The sequence below is a fragment of the Mustela putorius genome, unplaced genomic scaffold (genome assembly GCF_011764305.1).
Source record: "Mustela putorius furo isolate JIRA1106 unplaced genomic scaffold, ASM1176430v1.1 tig00000083_pilon_pilon_pilon, whole genome shotgun sequence".
In the NCBI taxonomy this organism is placed as follows: domain Eukaryota; kingdom Metazoa; phylum Chordata; class Mammalia; order Carnivora; family Mustelidae; genus Mustela; species Mustela putorius.
Genome location: NW_025421273.1, coordinates 7673853 through 7694058, shown reverse-complemented (window position 1 = coordinate 7694058; position 20206 = coordinate 7673853). Strand labels below are relative to the sequence as shown.

Sequence of the window (20206 nt, the reverse complement as noted above, 5' to 3'; positions counted from 1 at the left end):
TAGGGATGCTTGGGGTCCTGAGGCAATATTGTGTAATGCTAATCACTTTGTTAAAAAAAAAAAATCTGAGAATGTACTACCAAAAGCTATTTACAAATGAATCTTTCATCTAATCTAGCACAGAATTCTATAAAAGAGAGTAGGCATGCAAGGTTTGTTGATGAAAGAAAATTTGGGGATCTAGCTAAGTAATACCATCTGGAAAACTGTGGTATAGTTTTTTTTTTTTTAATATAGATTTTATTTATTTGACAGAGAGAGAGAGATCACAAGTAGGCAGAGAGAGCAGGCTCCCCACTGAGCAGAGAGTCCGATGCGGGGCTCGATCCCAGGACCCTGAGATCATGACCTGAGCCGAAGATAGAGGCTTAACCCACTGAGCCACCCAAGTGCCCCATACTGTGGTATAATTTTGATGTACATTTATTATCCTATAATACTCATAAAATGAAGACATTTTCTTTTCTTTTTTTTTTTTTTAAAGATTTTATTTATTTATTTATTTGACAGAGAGAAATCACAAGTAGATGGAGAGGCAGGCAGAGAGAGAGAGAGGGAAGCAGGCTCCCCGCTGAGCAGAGAGCCCGATGCGGGACTCGATCCCAGCACCCTGAGATCATGACCTGAGCCAAAGGCAGCGGCTTAACCCACTGAGCCACCCAGGCGCCCCAAATGAAGACATTTTCAAAAAGAGCAGTTCTTAGAAATAAGCCATCCCATTTTTAGGACAAAACTGTTTTAGATACATAGGTTTTTGCATACTAATTTTTTTTTAATTTTTAATTTTTAATTTTATTATTATTATTTTTTAAAGATTTTATTTATTTATTTGACAGACAGAGATCACAAGAAGGCAGAGAGGCAGGCAGAGAGAGAGAGAGGAGGAAGCAGGCTTCCTGCCGAGCAGAGAGCCCGATGTGGGGCTCGATCCCAGGATCCTGGGATCATGACCTGAGCCAAAGGCAGAGGCTTTAACCCACTGAGCCACCCAGGCGCCCTGCATACTAATTTTTAAGTGTAAATAATGTGTAGTGATATTTTGTACTGTGACAAAAGGAAGAATGAAATATTTTCAGTATTCAAATTGGGTCTTTAAGACACGTGGGTATTTTAAATTCTTTTATAGACAGTGAAAAAACAAAAAATTCTTAGGAAGCAATGCCATTCCATGCCTAAACTAAACTAATGTGTAGCAACCATATAGTGGCAAAACTATGAGGCGTGCTTAATTTCAGTGAAATATTTTTCTCATTTTTAGGGAAATGAAGATTATTTAAAATCTGTTGTTGACATGATTACAAAAAGGTAAGTAGTTTGTAGTTTGATAAATTTGAAAATAGCTGTTCTTTCATTTTTCTGTTTTATTTTTTCTGCCCAATTATATTATTGCGTTAGTGATCATATTCATTCTGATGAGCGTAACTGTATTGAAAGAACTACTTGGAACTACGGGTCGTTCTAAGCTGTGACAAAGTATAGCTTATAACTTTCCCCAGTTTTGTAGGTTGTCTGTGTAATAACCCAGCTTGTGCGTCTTATCATCACTATATCTATTCTCCATGAAATCTACCTCCTCTGAGAGAAAGCTACTAGATTATTTTTTAAGCACTCTCGTGTTCCTTACTGTATGAAGTCACATTCTCCACTTCTGCTTACAATCTCCTGCCGGATGCAGCCTGGGAGGGGCGAGCACATGATGAACCAACATGAAGCTATTTATCAAGCAAGAGGCTGTGGAATGGACGCAGCCTTTCAGATCTTTATGTTCAAGTGGCTGATACAATTGGTAAAGAACAAATCACAGCCAGGAAGCTGGTGTTTGGTACTGGCATGAAGAGGGCAGCATGAGAACACCTAGACGGAGAAGCCTTCCACTCTACCTGCAAGATAGAAAGAAAGTAGTAATTGAGGCTGAGTCTAAAGCTGTAAGTAGATTCTGTTAAAGCAGATAAAAGGGGAAAGTGAATGCTTGGCAAATAGAATTGCTTGAGGAGGCAGAAAGGCCAAAAAGGAGCACGCTAGATTTGTGGAAGTGGAAGTGTATGGTGGAGTGTGGGTGTTTGGGATTAAGGAAGGAGTATCAGTGGGAGCTCAGGCGGGCGGAGATAAGATTGAGAAGAGCTTGGGTAAAGGCCTGAGCATGATGCACTTCATGCTACAGACCAGGGTCGCAAACGTGGTCTTCAAGCAGAATCTGGCCATCCGATAAGTTTGGCTTCGCCAGCAAGATGTTTCGTTTTGTTTCCTTACCAGATAGTTCGGGGGGTTGGAGGGGAGCAAAGTTGTTTTCGTCAAAAAAAAAAAAAAAAAAAAAAAAATCTAGCTAATAACTGCAGAATGAATGGAATTAGAAAATCACCATTTCGAAACAACTGGTTCAGGCATGTCCTTAAGGGACATGTAGACGGGGCTCTTTACCAGGAAGGTGTGCCAGCCAGCCTCCAAACAGGAAACCTTTGGTCATTCAGATAGAGGGAATTCAGCACAGAGAATTGGTCAAGAAAGTGTTGACAGGGGCTGAGAGAACAAAAGAGAAGAAAGGAAGTGGGAGAAGCATAAAGGGTGCTGGGGTTATAGCCCACCCCCCCGCTCCAACCCCCCAGCAAATGCTGGGCCGCCCCTGCTCCTGCGCTGTGGAAAATGCCCGGATGGCAGCGCTGGCCTGCTGCCGGAGCTGGGCACTGTACCCAGTCCACGACCTCCTCCTGCTGCTGCTGCAGACTTCCCCCAACCCCAGAGTAGGAAGCAAAACCTCCTCTTTTACTGCCTTCTGATCTCTTGATACTGCCTGCCATCTGCAGAACCTGCCTGGAAGCTGGCAAGCAGGGGGGCTGGGTTTGTGGCCTGCGGAGGCCCCGGCCCTGCAGTCCCAGCAGAGCGGAGTGTGAGAATGGGGCTGAGGCCAGACGCGCAGCTGGCAGGAAGGGCTCGGATGCCCTCCCCTGAACCTCTGACCAGTCTCAGCATCACTGCCGCTAAGGCATTCAGACATGCTGTGGCTTCTGTTGTGTAGCAAATGAAATCGGCTGTGAAATAACTAGAGCAGGTTATTGCCCCCTGCCCTCCAAAATACAATGTAACACAACACACAAGACAGAACAGCCTTCTTCTTCTTTTTTTTTTCTGTTTCAGAGGTAGAATTTCGTGACCCATCAGTTGCATCGATCACCCTGTGCTCAGTCCATCACGTGCCTTCCTTAATGCCCATCACCCAGTTACTCCATCCCCCTCCTCCCCTCCAGCAAATCTGTTTGTTTCCTCTGACTAGGAGTCTCTTATGGTTTGTCTCCCTTTCTGTTTTCCTCTTATTTTATTTTTCCTTCCCTTTCCCTATATTCGTCTTCTTTGTTCTTAAATTCCACATACGAGTGAAATCATATATTTAAGACAGAACAACCTTTAGTGTAATCTGAAAGCCAGTGTAGAGTATGCACAGTGAACAGAGGAAGCAATCCGTGGTAACCACATTCTATAGGACAGTTGACCCAGTTCTGTGAAAAAACAAAGATGAGAGAAAAAGAGAAGAATTGAAATGACTGGTGTGGGTAATAAGTTTTAAAAAGAAGGAAGAAATAGCTGGTTATAATGAGAGGACCTTGATACTCCCTGGAGCACCCCCTCCCCACCCCCTGTCTTCATCCATTAGTTACTTGTTAGGATGCTGGGCTTATTTGAATATCAACTGAATATTATGTGATATTAAAATTCTTAGCCTTGTAAGGTGTGATAATGGCTTCTGGTTGTGTAAATAAATGTGCTTTTTTGATTTTGACACTGAAGATTTAAAGGGTGAGAACTGATTATCTAGGATTTGTTTTAAAATACTTCAACAAGAAAAAGGGTGCTGAATGGATGAAATAAGTGTGATTAAACAAAAGTAATGGTTATTGAAATCAAGTGATCAGGGATTCATTATAATACCACTTTTGTGTCTGTGTGTGTTAATTTTCATAATAAAATTTAAAGATGTAAAGAATTGAATGAGGCTATTCTTAGCAAGCTGGACTGATGGGGAGAGATGTTGAAGCACAGCAGCCTAACGGAAAACTTGTGATTGGCGGGGTGGGTCTGGAGATGGGAGCCCCAGGAGTGGCTTTATACCTGCACTCATTGCTCATGGATGGGAGGAAGCTGATGAATAAAGTCTATGGGGGTTGGGGAGGGGGGAGTTGGATGCAGGGTACACATGGCAGGAGGTTTAGGGGAAAAAGATAGGAACAGGTGAAGGAGTAGGAAAAAATAGTTTGAGAAAGGAGGGTGAAATGAAAGCATTCCCTCCTTAAAGGATTTTCTTTTCTCTGTGAAAGAAAGATAGTATGTTGAGAATGGGTGATTTATTGGCAGTGAACTTGACCTTGAGGATGGTAGTGAAGCCTTGAAGTAGATGATGTGTGTGAAGGGAGATAGAACTGGTAGAGATTAACTAAAACACCCTTGTATGTCTAATTTTACCCAAAAAAGATTCCCCAGGGAAAAAAGTTGTCTCATACTTGAATCCTTAAAATGTTCTCATATTCCAGGATAGCCTCTCTTGGTTGCTTTATTCTGCATAATAAACCACCGTTTGAAGAAGACACATTAGCCTGAAATGACTTAAATCTATGCTAGTTTGGTGTCCTTATTAGGGAGTCTTCACAGAATTCATTACAAAGAAAGCAGGGGTTTGCAAACAATTTCTAGGGATATGTTTTGAAATCCTTTGAAGATGACTAAAAAAATTACAGTACGTGGTTACTTGTGGAGATCACAAATAAAAATACTACTTGGTGTATAAAAACACTTATGTTTTGCTATAAAATTTACAGTCAATGTCACTAACTAGAATTTTAGTTAGACTTAATGATCATGTGTGCCAGAGAACGATGTCAGATGATTCAAAAAGAGATTCTCGTGATGATGAGAATGTTAATGTCAATACAGGATAAAGAGTTGGAATAAAATTATTTTATTGTTTGTGAGAATAGAATACAACTATAATTTAAAAATAGATCTTATAGAATATGCAATTTTAAGTGAGATTGTATCTAAGTTAATGTAAACTCATAGCTTTTCATTTCTATATGTAAATTTTTATATATTTAATTTAGCCAAAACTCTTTGCTAGGTCTGTTCGTTGGGGTTAATGAAAGATTGCTCTGTATTTTATTGGTCTTAAATTTGAGACTGTAATTGTTAAAGGACCCAACTAAGGTTATATATAGCATTATATGAAACTGTATATTAACTATTACTTTATATAAAACTATATAGCTATAAAGTTTCCACTTTTTTATAATCACAAGGTAGAATCATTCATTTATAATGGCAACAATGTATAGTTATACCATTTTCCCTAGTCACTGGCAGCTAGCAATTCTGGTATCATTATCTCAAGAACTTTTGATGCTATCCATACCCTAATAAACTAGAAAAGATTTAAAGAATCCTAGAAAGGTGTCCCCACACAGGATTTCAAAGGTCTTGTTTAAAACAGACTGAGTAAAACTGAGCCTGGAATATTTCTCTTTATTAGTAATGGGAAATTATACCATCAAGATAGAAATCATTTGGCTCCGTGGGTTAAAGCCTCTGCCTTCAGCTTGGGTCATGATCCCAGGATCCTGGGATCAAGCCCCGTATCGGGCTCTCTGCTCCACAGGGAGCCTGCTTCCTCCCCTCTCACTCTGCCTGCCTCTCTGCCTACTTGTGGTCTCTGTCTGTCAAATAAATAAATAAAATCTTAAAAAAAAAAAAAAGAAATTATTTGTAACTTGACTTCTGTTGCCTTGGTACTTTGCCTGAAATTTTCTGGAGGATAAAATCTACTTACAAGCATCTATAATCCAAACTTTTTGTGATTGTATATACTGCAACTTAATGTTATTTTCACTTGCCTCTGCTATTCTAAATTGCTATAAAAAGTTACGCAATTTAACTTTTAAAAATGTAGCTATTATGTTAGTGATTTTTACCCCAAACCAAATAGAAATCCTCATTCTTTTCTTCCACACCAATATTTTCTACTCCTCAAGGAACATACTAAAATGGATTTTTAAAAAAGTTTTCGGGGATGCCTGGGTGGCTCAGTCGGTTAAGCAACTGCCTTCAGCTCGGGTCATGATCCCAGGGTCCTGGGATTGAGTCCCACATTGGGCTCCCTGCTCAGCAGGGGGTTCTGCTTCTCCTTCTGCCTACTGCTTTCCCTTCTTGTGTGCTCGCTCTCTCTCTCTCTGACAAATTAATGAATAAATAAAATCTTTTAAAAAATAAAAAACCTTTCTATTTGATATACCATAAAATCAGAAGAGCCAGTAAGCCTTTCATCCCCTGTACTCACCCATTTACACTCTCACCTAAAAAAATAAATAAGTAAGCAAACAATAACTCTTCCATTGATACATAGAGCCTGGGAAGAATCTATGTCTGTAGAAGAATTCTTTCCTTACCTGGATATGTATTGCTATCCCAGTTTTACAGATGAAGAAACTGAAGGTTAGAGAAAGTAAATGACTTGCTCAAAGTGTGTTAAGTGAAGGATGCAAAATTGGTAGAGACCCTTTTCTGGGTCTCACATTCTCTCTAGCACTGCTGGAGGTTGCTGCTGCTATCCCATGCTCATGATACATACCTATTAGGAAATATCTGGAAACCATTTAAAATGCAAATGAAAGGAATACAATTGTCCACACTCCAATGGCACAAGGAGGCAACAAGTCCACATGTTTTGCTGTCTATAAGTAAACTGAACAACAGAGTAGCAGTGATCGGGCACCCACAGATTCTGAAAGGAGCAGTGAGATGGTGAGGTGATGATATGCAATTTATGTAGTGATTTGTGGACTGAAGAGTCAGAAGCAAGTTCGTACTTTATGGAATTATTCACGGTTAACCCAGTGTGAAAACTCAAATTCAACTGGTGTTGTTGAGGGAGGGCTGTTATTTAACTGACACATGGTAACAGATTCATGCATAATAGAACTGTGCAAAGTGAAGACTACTTATTTTGCACATAATAGAGATTGTGCATATAAAACCCCATCTTGCTTTTTCACCTATTAGCATAAAACAAACATTTTCTTGAGACTTTAGCATTTCAATAAATAATGTAATGCCTAAATTTAAATCTCATTTAAAGTCATATATCTATGTCTAAAGGAAAACCATTTAATGCTCTACCTGGTGTGTCCTGTCCTTTACCTTGATGGTACAAGATGTGTATTACAGGTTTTGTGAGCAATATTTCATGCATTTTAATAATATCCTTGTTGGTCTATAAATATTAACTTTAAAGATTCTGAAAAGCATACATAGTCATCCAGTGACTTGTGGGCAAGTCACACTCATTAAGCAGCCATGAGGTTATTCAATAGGATGTTTACTAAACTCAAAACTATGCACTTTAAAAAGTCATCTAATGTTCTATGCTAACTCGTTAGTTCCATTATTTTGAATCTTTTAGAGTACGTACCTGATTGTAAACTTGCAAAATTTCAAAGTGCCTATAATTTTTACAAAAGGAAATTAATTTTATACTGTATTTTTAAACTTTGTTAGGTTGCTTACTAATTTGTAAAAGAAATAGACTAAAGAGTATTAGTTTCAAAATGTGGATATCATGTATTAACATGTGAAATAATTCAAATAAAAATGTTATGTGGATATGCACAAAGACATTCTTTTTAAAAATATCTGTTATTTTGGTAAATCAAATATTAAGTTGCAAGCTTCCAATTACTTCTGTTTACAGATTCAAAAGGCAACTAAGGTCTGGATCATTAGAAATCATTTCAATACCTGCCTTTTTTTATCCAAACATATTCCACGTCAAGCAGTCAACTGAGGACTCCGGAAGATCAGAGAAGTATGACGTACTACCTTAAATAACCCCATCAGATGTAATAATGTGGGAACAGGCATCCAATAGACCCCATCTCAAACCACAGCCAGCTCCCATTAGCTTGCAAGAGCTGACTGTGAAGCTCTTCCCAGTCTGTGTCCAGCAGCGTCAAGTCGGTAGCATGAAATCAGCCATGGTAGGAGCATTTACACCACGGAGATGGGCAAAGCACAAACCGTGGTTCACCCTCACCCTACTCCCTGAAGAATCAGTTGTTAAAACATTTACCACCAGCACACCACTTAATTTCTGTGTTTGCGTTTTCAGCCAATAATTAGCAAGGGTGTAAGGAAGGGGGAAAGCCTGGGGTTATAAATTATTACGGGTACATTCTAGTTCCAGTTTTTTTGTTTGCCATAGGTCATCCTAGACAGATAGTTTAGACTTTGTCTTCTTACCTTCCTCTGCTTCCCCTTGTGCATATAAAATCTACAATATATATTTGGAAAAGTCATTGTAAGACTAAAATTTAATATTTATGAAATAATTTTGAAAAAAGGATCACTATTGTTTGATTATAAATGTCATAGATATTATAAGAAGTGTAATGTTTTGGTTCCTCAAAATTACTAGAGTAAAAGAAATGTCAGAATTCAGAAAAAGTTTGATCCCATAAAACTTATTAGCTCTGTTTTTTTTTAATGGTAATAAATGGTATGTCAGAATCTGGAAATCTCTTAGGGATTTTCCTTTGCTTTGAATTCAGTAGTCAGTTCTTAGAGTCATAAAGCTGGGAGACATTGTAGCTCCTGTTTTTCCTTCTGCTTTTTGTGTCTCCATCATCATTTCTTATTTATTTATTTATTTTAAACAATCTCTCTCTGCTTATCCCCCTTGTCTCCATTCCTCTGCCTTGGACTTACGTCAGGCCATCCATGATCTAGCCTAGCCTGGCCTCTCTTCCAGTTCATTCTCCATGTGTAGCCAGAATACCTTTTTCGTAAGAGATCAGGTCCAAAGTTTCCTTCCTGATCTTGTCTCTTCCCATCAGCAGCTTTTCCATCCTCTCTCGGTGCTCTGGATCTAAGGTGACACCGCTTTCTCGTGCGTTTCATGTCTTGGCAATACTGACCCTCCCACTGAATGCCTGGCCTCCCGATCCACCGTCCCATCTTACTTTACATCATCATTGCCAATGTCGCTATAGAGCACTTACCTAATCGTTCTGATTTTATTACTTTTCTGTCTTTTCATACTGGATTATGAAACTCAGAAGGGCAGAACTGCATTGTGTCTTGCTCTTTGTGTGTTCAGGAAGTGGCCTAAACCTAGCTTAGTATTAAATTAAAATAGAGTTTCTTCTTATTTTTATTTGAACAAGACCTAAGACCAGAGATACTATTAACTTTACTACACAGGTCAGAATTCAACCAAAACATAAATTAGGTAGATTATGCTTCTCCTAGTGTAGTGATAGCAGATAAGGTCCACTGAATAAAGATGAGAAACATTTTAATACAACTTTTCAATATAACATTATTGCACTTACTGTAGATAGTACTCTATGTTAGCAAAGCGTAAAAAATTGTTTTAATTACTGAAGTGCGCTTATAAATAAAAATTATATAATAATGACAAATATTAACAGACTTTATTGCTGTCTTTAGTTGGCGTATCAAACAAGTACTGGATTTTTGTTTTTTGATGCTATATGCCCAACCCAAGGCCATGTATTATTTACAGGTAAGACCGTGGTGTGTGTGTGTGTGTGTGTGTGTAATTTAAAGTGGAAGTATTATATTCTCCTTCCCTCTTTTGGTTCCTTCCTTCCTCATCATGTTCCTCCACGTTACTTTGTATTCAGGAAATACTTAATATATTTAAGTTCCAAAAAGGAAGTTTAAACTTGATTTTATGTAAGTCTTCTTGCTGGATTTACAGTTAACAAAGGAAATTTTAGTTACCTGAAGCAAACTGTAAAAAAATTCTCAAATTAGGAAAAAAATAGAAATTATGCTCCTTATGTTTCTCTTTCCACATGTATTTTGAGCACTTGCAGTATGTCAGACAGTATGTATGCTCACCATTGGTACCCTACATAGGCTTGCATTGTATGTTCAACCCAGCGTTACAGTGCCTTTTTGTATTTCTGAAATAAAGCAATTATATATAGATTGAGTTCCCTGAATTCTGGTGTATTGTTAAATAATAGTGTTATGTTTCCCAGCAGTGAGTGTACGCCTTACTATGTGTGACAATATGTAGTTGTAAAAAGAGTTTGCAAGACATCATTGGAGAAGAGAGAATGTTAGAAAAATGCCCAAAGCAGGGTCCTCTCTTTTACTGGGAGGAAAAAAAAAAGTCTTTTGATTCCTAGTTAATGGAATGTAACAGAAACACGAGATCCAGCCAATGAATTCTTCCCAATTTACAACAATGCAGTTCTCTTTTGTGCTCTGGTCATATGCTTGAGGACTTTCACATTTTTTCTGAATCATTTAGGAGGTTTTTTTTAGTTCATAGATCACACATATATCAGATTTAAAAGAAAGGAAAATTCTAGTTTTCCTTTCCCCCTCTCTTAGGGAGAACTATTCTTAGGCTTATGAGCACCATCATTCTACCCAGCTGCTGGTGGATGAGAGTGCTGGTTCCCTTTTGTCATCTCTTGGCCAGCCACCCTCTCTGGCGATAGGACTTGGCACCTGTCATCTTGAACATAAAGTTAGTTGGCCTTAAATTAGAAACGGAAGTATTTGTAAGGATGAAAATGGATTCAGGTAAGCCATTTTTTTTTTTTTCAGTGAGGATTTAGATTGAGTGTTCCATATTATTATTTAGGAAAGAAACCTATCATCTCTGGTCTCAGAATCCAAAAGTGAAAACTAACAGTAAAAACCCTCAGCAACTTGAACTAAAAATAAAATTAACCTCATAAAAACATTTTCTTCAGTGTATGCTGTTGAAAGTATTTTCAATTCTCAAATGAATGCAACTTATTCAATAGAAATATCAAAGTTACTAATGACTTTTTGTTTTTTTTTCCAGCTAGAAGATGATATCATAGCTAAAAAGACATACTTTACAAAAATCACAGATTTTGTGCATAATATCACTTCCAAAAACTGGTTTTATATTGAGTTTTCAATTCTTGGATTCATAGGTAAACAATATATCTATTTTTAAGCACACAATAATCTTAAAGTTCTTAAGAACGTATCAGTTTGGGATGCCTGGGTGGTTCAGTTGGCTAAGCGACTGCCTTTAGCTCAGGTCATGACCTTGGAGTCCTGGGATCGAGTTCCACGATGGGCTCCCTGCTCAGTGAGGAGTCTACTTCTCCTTTGGACCCTCCCCCTTCTCATGCTCTCTTTCTCTCATTCTTTCTCTCAAATAAATAAATAAGTAAAACCTTAAAAAACTTATCAGTTTGTTAATAAATGGAAAGGAATGGCATGATTTCTATAAAGATACTTTTTAAGATAAGATCAAATTCAAGTATCTGGATTTCAGAAAATGTATTTTCAAACCAATTTTTTCCTAGATGGACAATATAGATTAGCAGGTTGACATATACATATATGTTATAAAAATGCAGGAAAGATACCACTTGCTAAGTGCTTGCTGAGAGTCTGCAAGATCAGTGACTAAGGCGTACTTCTCGATTTTATGTAGAAAAATAGTTTCAGATTACATAGAATCTCATAGAATCTCAAAGAATTATTTAGTCCTAAGTTAGAATTCCATTGAATTCCAGAGAATGGAATTCTAACTTAGGACTCCTGTACTAAATTCCTTGTCACTTCCGGTATGCCAAAGCTGACCTACCTAGAAAAGTATAAAAATATATGAATTGGACCCACCACCGAGAGTTCCTAAAATCGTGCCCATGATGTGATTTTAAAAACCATTTCTTCTATGAATTTTCTTTTGCTTCCTTCCACTCTCTCCACTCTTCCTTTTACACTTTTCCTTTTATTTGAACTTTGAGGTAGCAAGTCGAATGACCTTACTCATTTCATGGTGCACATCATCGTTTCTTCATGCAGGAGCCTTCTCTTATTTTATTCTTTTATTTTAGGCCCAGTCCCTACTCCCACTTCCTCCCACCCCCCAACAGGTTTGTGCTCTACTGTGTTCAAAGAATACACATGAATATACATGTATTCCTGTCAATACTTGGTGTTTATCACATTTGTACCTGCTTAAAGTTTACAAAAACAGGCGATGTGTGATAAGCTTATTCATGCCCCTTACATTTTTGTCCTTAAAACTAGATTTTAAAACTGCCAACATGTCGATTTATGCCCGTTTAGTTTATTGTTCCTCCTGCTGTTGCATAAGCCCTACGTAATAATCCATTTGATATATCCAGCCTCAGAGTGGTTGACCTTGATTGCTTCTAACTCCCTGCTGCCACAAAGAAATGAAGTGGCATATATGTCCCCGGGAGCAGAACCATGGAGAACGAATGTAGCGGTGTCTCTATGTAGCCAGATTGCTTTGCAGATTGACTGTACTGTTTATACCCCCCTAAACAGTGTGTAGGAAGGAGTTCCTGTTTCTCCATATGCTTGACAATATTTGATTCTTTCTGCTACTTTTTTTTTTTCTTTTTTGCCACTGGGAGGAGTGTAAAGCATTTTCCTGACTGCTCGTGAAATGTTATTCATATACTTACTTGATCACCTTCTTTCCCATACTTTTTTGTTAAGTGTTGTAGAATCCAATTTTAAGACCTTATTTTGCTCAGCTTTGGTTTAAATAAGAAGAAGAATGATAGGTAGCAGTAACATCTGATGAGCTTGAAGAGGAAGTAAGCTTATTGATACATTACTCTGTGAACTATAAATTCCTTTTTATCTTTTTCACCGAAGTCAGGTATGAGAAGGATAGAGAATGTTCACATTCTGATCACAAGAGCACATTGAACAGGAGCACTATATATGTAAAGCTGAAGTCTTATTTAAGCTTAAGTTTATAAGGGTTTTGTTTTCTGTTGTTATAATAATAATAATTTTCTTACTCAATATTACCAAAACTATGAGTTTGCTAAGCAGAATTTTATAGCATACTGACAGCAGATAAGGAAAACACAAATACTGAATCAGCTATTTCTATCATTAAATCACTTGGTCACTGTATATACTGGTGCCAAAAAAATTAAAATACAACTATACACTTCACTAAGTAACCCACACAGGCTCAGCTCCTAGTGAAAAAAACTGAAGCATGCTCACTTCCTACCGGCATGTTTATTAAATGGTTAGATGTTTTTTATACTATTTACTTTGAAGTGAAAATTTACCTGAATTTTATACCTTCAGCTTCATTTTAAAATTAAATTAATTTTAAAATTAAAGATGTAGTATTAGGAAAAACCAATTAGACCTAATATCGTACTTTAAAATACGGCAAATCTAGAAGAATCACAAATGTGAAATAGAAATAAAATTCTTATAAAATGATGCTCAAATACTGAAATAATACAGTACTCTAATCACAAGTGTTAAACATAAAAAAATCTGGTAGATTGATAGAGTTCTACAAAAGTCAGGTTATAAATAAGTTTCTGTAAAATTAAGTAAAAGATTAAAGCTCCTATAGTTTTCATGTTATTTATATATCTTTTATTATTATGTATATATCTTTCATTTGATTTAGAAAATTTATCTCATTGCTTATCAAAATTGCCTAAAAGTTCACTATACAAAATCTGCTTCACTATACTAAACCTGCTTCACACTTCTTGCCCAGAAATGGTAATCATTAATACTTAAGCAGATGTATTATTTTGTTTTATTATCCTTCAACTTCACTAATACTTAAAGCTTTATTTATTTTGAAAGAATATGATCTATTTAATCTTTAATGATTTGGGGGGTCTTTTCTCATGTTAATAGAATGAACAACTGTATATAAGTGTTATTTTATGATATATTGTTATTTGGATTTGTAAACACTTAAGAGTTATTTGGATTTGTTTACTTTTTCTCCATAGGAAAGCTGTTTAAATCTGAGGACTTAACTGACTTTGTACGTTTTTTTTTAATGTTCTACAAAGATAAACCCATAGACTTGCTCTTGGGGGACATTTTTCAGGTAAAGATGTGTAACCCAGGAGAAACTCCTGTGAGTATTTCTTTACTTTGTAAATGCAAAATATTTTAGGAAAATACTATCTGTCTAATGTAATTCCCTAAAATTTGTTCACCAAACTAAACCTGATGAATGCATTCATTTTTTGACTTCCGGTATCCAAAACTTTTATTGACATTTATACGTACTAAATGAAGTAATGAGAGGCCACAAATGTAGTGAAAAGTAGAAAAAAGGAAACAAACAAACAAACAAAAAACCCAAACAAATAATAAAATGATGGATGTAAATTCAGATATGTTGATATTTACATTAAATATAAATGACCAAAATGTTACCAATTAAGAGAGAGTTCATCAGAATGGATTAAAAAACACTATGCAATTACTTGCTGTCCACATTCAGTTCAAATATAATGATATACATAGGTTAAAAGTAAAAGGTATAAAAAAGAAATACCTGCAGACACTAATCAAAGAAAATCTGTAGTAGCTATCTTAATATCAAAGTATACTTTGGTGCAAAAAAAACCAAAAAATTTAACCAGGGATCAAGAAAGATACTACGTACTGGTAAAAGGGTCAAATCACCAAGAAGATATGATAATCATAGAAGTATATATACATTTAACAACAGAAACTCAAAATACATTAAGCAAAAGATTGACAGAACTAAAGGAAAAAATAGATTAGTCTGCAGTTATAGTTGGAGATTTCAATGCTCCTCTTTTAGTAAGCAGCAGAGCTGATAGGTAGAAAACCAGCAAAGAGATAAAAGAATTGAACATCATCTACATCTGGATTTAATTGCTATTTTATTTTAAAGATTTTATTTGTTTATTTGACAAAGAGAAAGAGAAAGCGCATGTGCACAAGCAAGGAGAGTGGCAAGCAAAGGGAGAGGGAGAAACAGGGCTCAGGCTCAGTCCTGCACCTTGGGATAATGAACTGAGCTGAAGACTGATGCTTAACCTGCTGAGCCCCTTAACTGATATTTTAAAAACACTATGTCCAACAGCAGTAGAAATCATATTTTTTTAAAGTATGTATAGAACATACACCAAAATAGACATGTCTTGTATCATAAAACAAAGCTGGCAAATTTAAGATGAAATCACAAAAAAAATGAGACTAAAATTTGACTGAGTGGAATAAAATTAGAAATCAAGAACAGAAAGATAACTCAAAAATCCATAAGGATGTGGAATTTAAACAATACACTCCTGAATAAACCAGAGTGAAAGAGAAAGTCTCTAAAGGAAAATTAGAAAATACTTTGAATTGAATGAAATGAAAATACAACCTATCAAAATTTGTGAGATGCAGCTAAAGCACTACTTATGGAGAAATTAATCTTAGAAGAAACCATTATCTTAGAAGAGAAGAAAGATCTCACATTAGTAATTTCAGCTTCCACCTTAAGTTACTAGAAAAAGAAGAGCAAAATAAACCCAAATCAAGCAGAAGAAAGAGAATAATAGCTACGAGAGCAGAAAGAAATGGAACTGAAAACATAAAAGCAGTAGAGAAAATTAATAAAACCAAAATATGGTTCTTTGAAAAGAGTAAGAAAACAGATAAATTTCTAAAAATCTGACAAAAAAAAACCCCAAAACATAAATTATCAATATTAAAATGAAAGAGATATCACGGTATATATGTAGGTATGTGTGTATCTAAATCTAACAAAATATGTAGGTTTATCTATATGCTGAAAACTTTGAACAGCTGATGAAAGGAAGAGACATACCATGATCATGGATTGGAAGGCTCAGTATAGTAAATATGAAAATGCTTCCTAAATTGATTTATGGACTTAATATATTCCAGTCAAAATCTGAGCAGGGTTTTTTATGGTAGTTGTAGACAAGCTAATTCTAAAATTTTTAAGAAAAAGGAAAGGAACTGGTTTAGCTAAAATGATTTTGAAAAAGAAGAATAAAGTTGGAGGCATCACAGAACTCAATTTCAAATCTTATGATAAAGCTACAGTAAGCAAGACAAACATTTATAGTAAAGAGGTAAACAAAGAGACCCATGGAGTGAAACAGTTAATTCAAAAATAGGTCCACAAAATATGGCCAGTTGATACTTGACAAAGGAGCATATGCAATTCAATGGAGAAAGAATAGTCTTTTCAACAAATATATATTGGATTAATTGAAAGTGTGTTTGTGTGTATGTGTGTGTGTATGTGTGTATGATCTCAACCCAAACATCACACTTGATACAAACATTATTTCAAAATACATCATCTATCTAAATATGAAACATAAACTATAAAACTTCTAGAAGAAAGTGTAGAAAAATATCTTCAGGCTCCAGGACAAGGAGAAGAGTTCTTTGACATGACACTAAAACCATGATCCATTTATTTTTTTTTTCATTGCTAAATTGGATTTTATCCAAATTAAATCTTTTGTACTGTAGATTTTACTGTTTGAGGATAAGGCACCATAGACTAGGAAGAAATATTTGTAAATTCCATATACAGCAAGGATTTGTATTCAGAATATATGTAAAATTCTTAAAACTTAACAATAGTGAAACAACCCAATTAAAAAATAGGCACAAGACTTGAATAGACACTAGAAAAGCAGTTTTCCCCTTACTGCAATAAGCAATGAACTCAGTTTTTCTTTATCAACAGGTTATTTGGGAGGGTAATTTGGGAAGCCAGCATTTGATAATACCATCTCATTGGTATTTCTATTAATAACTTAACAAATGTTAGAATTTCTATTTCCTAAAGTTCAACTCCTCAACTAATTTTATCTGACTATAGTTTCAAATTAAATTAACCCAGGATTATATGATTAGTTTACAGTTTCAAAAACAATCATTTAATGTAATATTTTCCTACATGTTAGCACCAAGTAGAAATGCATTTAAGTAAGTCTTCTGTTCAAAAAATAAAAACAACCTACTGAATGGGAGAAGATATTTACAAATCTGATAAGGAGTTACATATATTTGATAAGGGGTTCATATCCTACATATATAAAGAACTTATACACCTCAGCACCAAAAAAAAAAAAAAAAAAAAATCTAATTTGAAAAAATGGGCAGATAACCTGAATAGACCTTTTTCCAAGGAAGCCATACAGATAGGGGTGACTGGGTGGCTCAGCCAGTTAAATGTCTGCCTTTGGTTCAGGTCATGATCTCAGGGCCCTATAATCAAGGCCCACATCAGGCTCTTTGCTCAGCAGGGAGTCTGCTTCTCCCTCTCCCTCTGTGTGCGCACTGTCTCAATCTCTCTCTCTATTAAATAAATAAATAACCATACAGTTGGCCAACGATACATGAAAAGATGTTCAACATGACTCATCATCATGGAAATGAAATCAGAACCACAATGAAATAGCACTTCACACTGGTCAGAATGGCCAAAATAAAAAACACAAGAAATAACAAGTGGTGGCAAGGATGTAAAGAGAGAAAAACAACAACAACAACAACAAACACCCTGTGTGCTGCTGTGGGAATGTAAATTGGTCCATCCACTATGGAAAACATGGAGGTTCCTCAAAAAATTAAAAATAGAATTGCCATATGATCAAGTAATTCCACACTAGATATTTACCTAGAGAAAACCAATACTAATTGGAAAAGATACATGCACCCCTATGTTTTTGCCGCATCATTTCCTGCACTAGCCAAATTATGGAAGCAGCCCAAGAGTCCATCCATAGAGCAATGGATAAGGAAGATGTGAGATATATACCCAATGGAATATTATTCAGCCACAAAAAAAGAAATCTTAACATTTGCAACAACATAGATGGAACTAGAGAGTATAATGTTAAGTGGAAAAAAAATCAGAAAAAGACAAATACGATATGATCTCACATATGTGCAATTTAAGAAACAAAACAAATGAGCAAAGGAAAAAAAGGAGACAAACCAAGAAATAAACTCTTTGTGGGGGCGGGGGAGGATCAGAGGGAAAAGGGAAGAGGAGAGACAGAATCTTAAGCAGGCTCCATGCCCAGCATGCAGACTTGACTTCACAACACTGAGATCATGACCTGAACTGAAATCAAGAGTCAGACACTTCACTGACTGAGCCACCCAGGTGCCCCAAGAAATAGATTGAACTATAGAGAACAAACTGGAGGTTACCAAAGGGAGGTAGATAGGCTGAGTGAAATAGGTGAGGGGAAGTAAGAGTGCAATTACCATGATGAGCACCGAGTAATGTATAGAACTATTGAATCACTACATTGTACCCCTGAAACTAATATGACTCTGTATGTTAACTATACTGGAATAAAAATTATGTTAATTTTACTGGAAAATGGCATCTGGGTAGTTCAGTCAGTTAAGCATCTGACTATTGATTGGGCTTGGGTCGTGATTGCAGGATCATGAGATCCAGCCCTGCCTCTGGCTCTATGCTCAGCGGGGAGCCTGCTTGAGATTTTGTCTCTTCCTCTCTCTGTGCCCCTCCCCACTGGGTGTTTACTCTCCCTAGCGTGCATGCACATACACTCTCTCTCAAATAAATAAATCTTTTTTAAAAATTGAGTATAAAAATTTGAGATGTATTTTTATGAATTCTCTCTGTATACAGTATATAAAATAATTATCAAAAATCATAATAATTTCAGATGTTGTCTTCTAATAGGAATGGTATCACAGGTCATCTTTCTTATTTTTATTTTAATGAGGTTAACCAGATCTTTTTTCATAAAATATAATATTGGTTCTTCGTTTTAATGATGTGTTTTTATACTTAAGAAGATCTAGCTCAGTTTAGGAATTAATGACTATGAAAAGAGAAAGAATGTAGTCTGAGAGAAATAGAAAAATATGAAAAAATTTCATCTATGTTATTGAAATAAAAAGAAGGGAGCAGAAGATTATAGTTGGTACAACAGTAGCCTGATTTTCTAAGGCAGAGTTCAGGAAAATACATGCTTTAACTAAAACCTTTTTATATCTCAATTTGTTTTATTATCCTAATAAGGAAAAATTAAGAAATAAAGTTTAATGTAATTTTAAAATATCAAAATAAAAACCTAATATAATACAAAAACTAATATAATACAAAATTCTGCCACCCATAAATGCAATCAAAAGGAGTATTTGGGTTGTTACAGAAGATTGTTGTTTCTCTTATTTTTCCCTAGGAAAAGTGTGCAGAACGAAATAAACAAATTCGTATTCAATATAAGCCTTCTCTTTTCCAGCATGTGGGTATAGAGTCATCACTCCCTGGCGAAGAACAATATTCCAAAGTAAGATTTTGAAATGTATCTTGAGTAATATACAATGTCTCATGAACTTATAAAATATTGTTTAGGAAAGGAGAAATGAAAACTTGAGAATAAAATATGGTTGTTTAAACATAATTCATCTTATGATAACTATATGTTGGACAGAGCAATTTTCTTTTCAAGACCCAAGTTATCTGTCATGGTAAGAAAAATCTAGCCTATGTAAACTTCTTTGTTTTACCGTTACCAGCTGTGTAATGCAAGTAATTGACAAACATGTTTTAAAAATCATAATAGAATTCACCATCTTAGTCTACTATTTAAAGTTATAGAATATTTCTAAGTAAAATGCTCCTATTATTGAAATGAAATATATCAACATTCTTCTTTAAGATTACTGAGATCAACAAAATATCAATAAAAATTCAGTATTGTTTGATTTTTAATCATTCTTTAATTTGCCATCTTTTTTGGAAGCAATTTACTTGTAATTGACTTAACATCTTGGTAGGGCAGAAGAAGCAAAGACTTCAGAATCAAAACAACTAGGTTTTAGTAATGGTGGCTTATGTACATGATATTGGGCAAGCCCTAACACTCTGTGCTTTTTTCATCTGTAAGAGAAGTTTAAATTAGATGATCTTTAAGATGTTTCCCACCTTTGTAATCTCTCCCTTCTTAATTTCTTCACACGACAAAGCAAGTGATTGCTTTAACCCTTTGTCAATTAAAATGAGAGAAATGCACATACACATACTCCCATCATTTCATTCATTTTTTTTATGACCTGCCCTCTTTCCACCTTTTCTACTCCTTATCTCTATGTGTTTATTGCACTGCACTCTTTGGAACGCTGTCTGAGACATAGTGTGGATTCAGTAAATGTTAGCTGTTAGCCGTTAGGCAAAGTGAAATTCTAGATTAAAAGTGTTCATTAAGCAAAACAAACAAGTGCCAGGAATAATGAAAATTTAACTGTTATGAATGTTAATACAACAAATAACACCATGAAAATAAATAAAACATGGCCGCAGGTGATGCAGAAAGAAACTGTCTATGCCATTCTCTTT

The 20206-nt window shown here is 35.6% G+C and overlaps 1 protein-coding gene across 7 annotated transcripts in view; it reads left to right on the top strand.

The window, feature by feature from the left end:
• Positions 1-20206, top strand: part of MGAT4D (MGAT4 family member D) — a 53298-nt gene that overhangs the window by 22578 nt on the left and 10514 nt on the right. For 3 of the 7 annotated variants that reach the window (XR_006604124.1, XM_045071256.1, XM_045071217.1), the window contains exons 5-10: positions 1259-1305; positions 7727-7840; positions 9484-9559; positions 10865-10979; positions 13818-13948; positions 19050-19157. Coding sequence is in view for 4 of the 7 variants with exons in the window: in XM_045071256.1 (XP_044927191.1) it covers positions 1259-1305; positions 7727-7840; positions 9484-9559; positions 10865-10979; positions 13818-13948; positions 19050-19157 (591 nt within the window). In the remaining 3 variants the exon portion in view is untranslated. The remainder of the gene's footprint in view (positions 1-1258; positions 1306-7726; positions 7841-9483; positions 9560-10864; positions 10980-13817; positions 13949-19049; positions 19158-20206) is intronic. The other 4 variants (XR_006604128.1, XM_045071289.1, XR_006604149.1 and 1 more) reach the window with 2 other exon arrangements.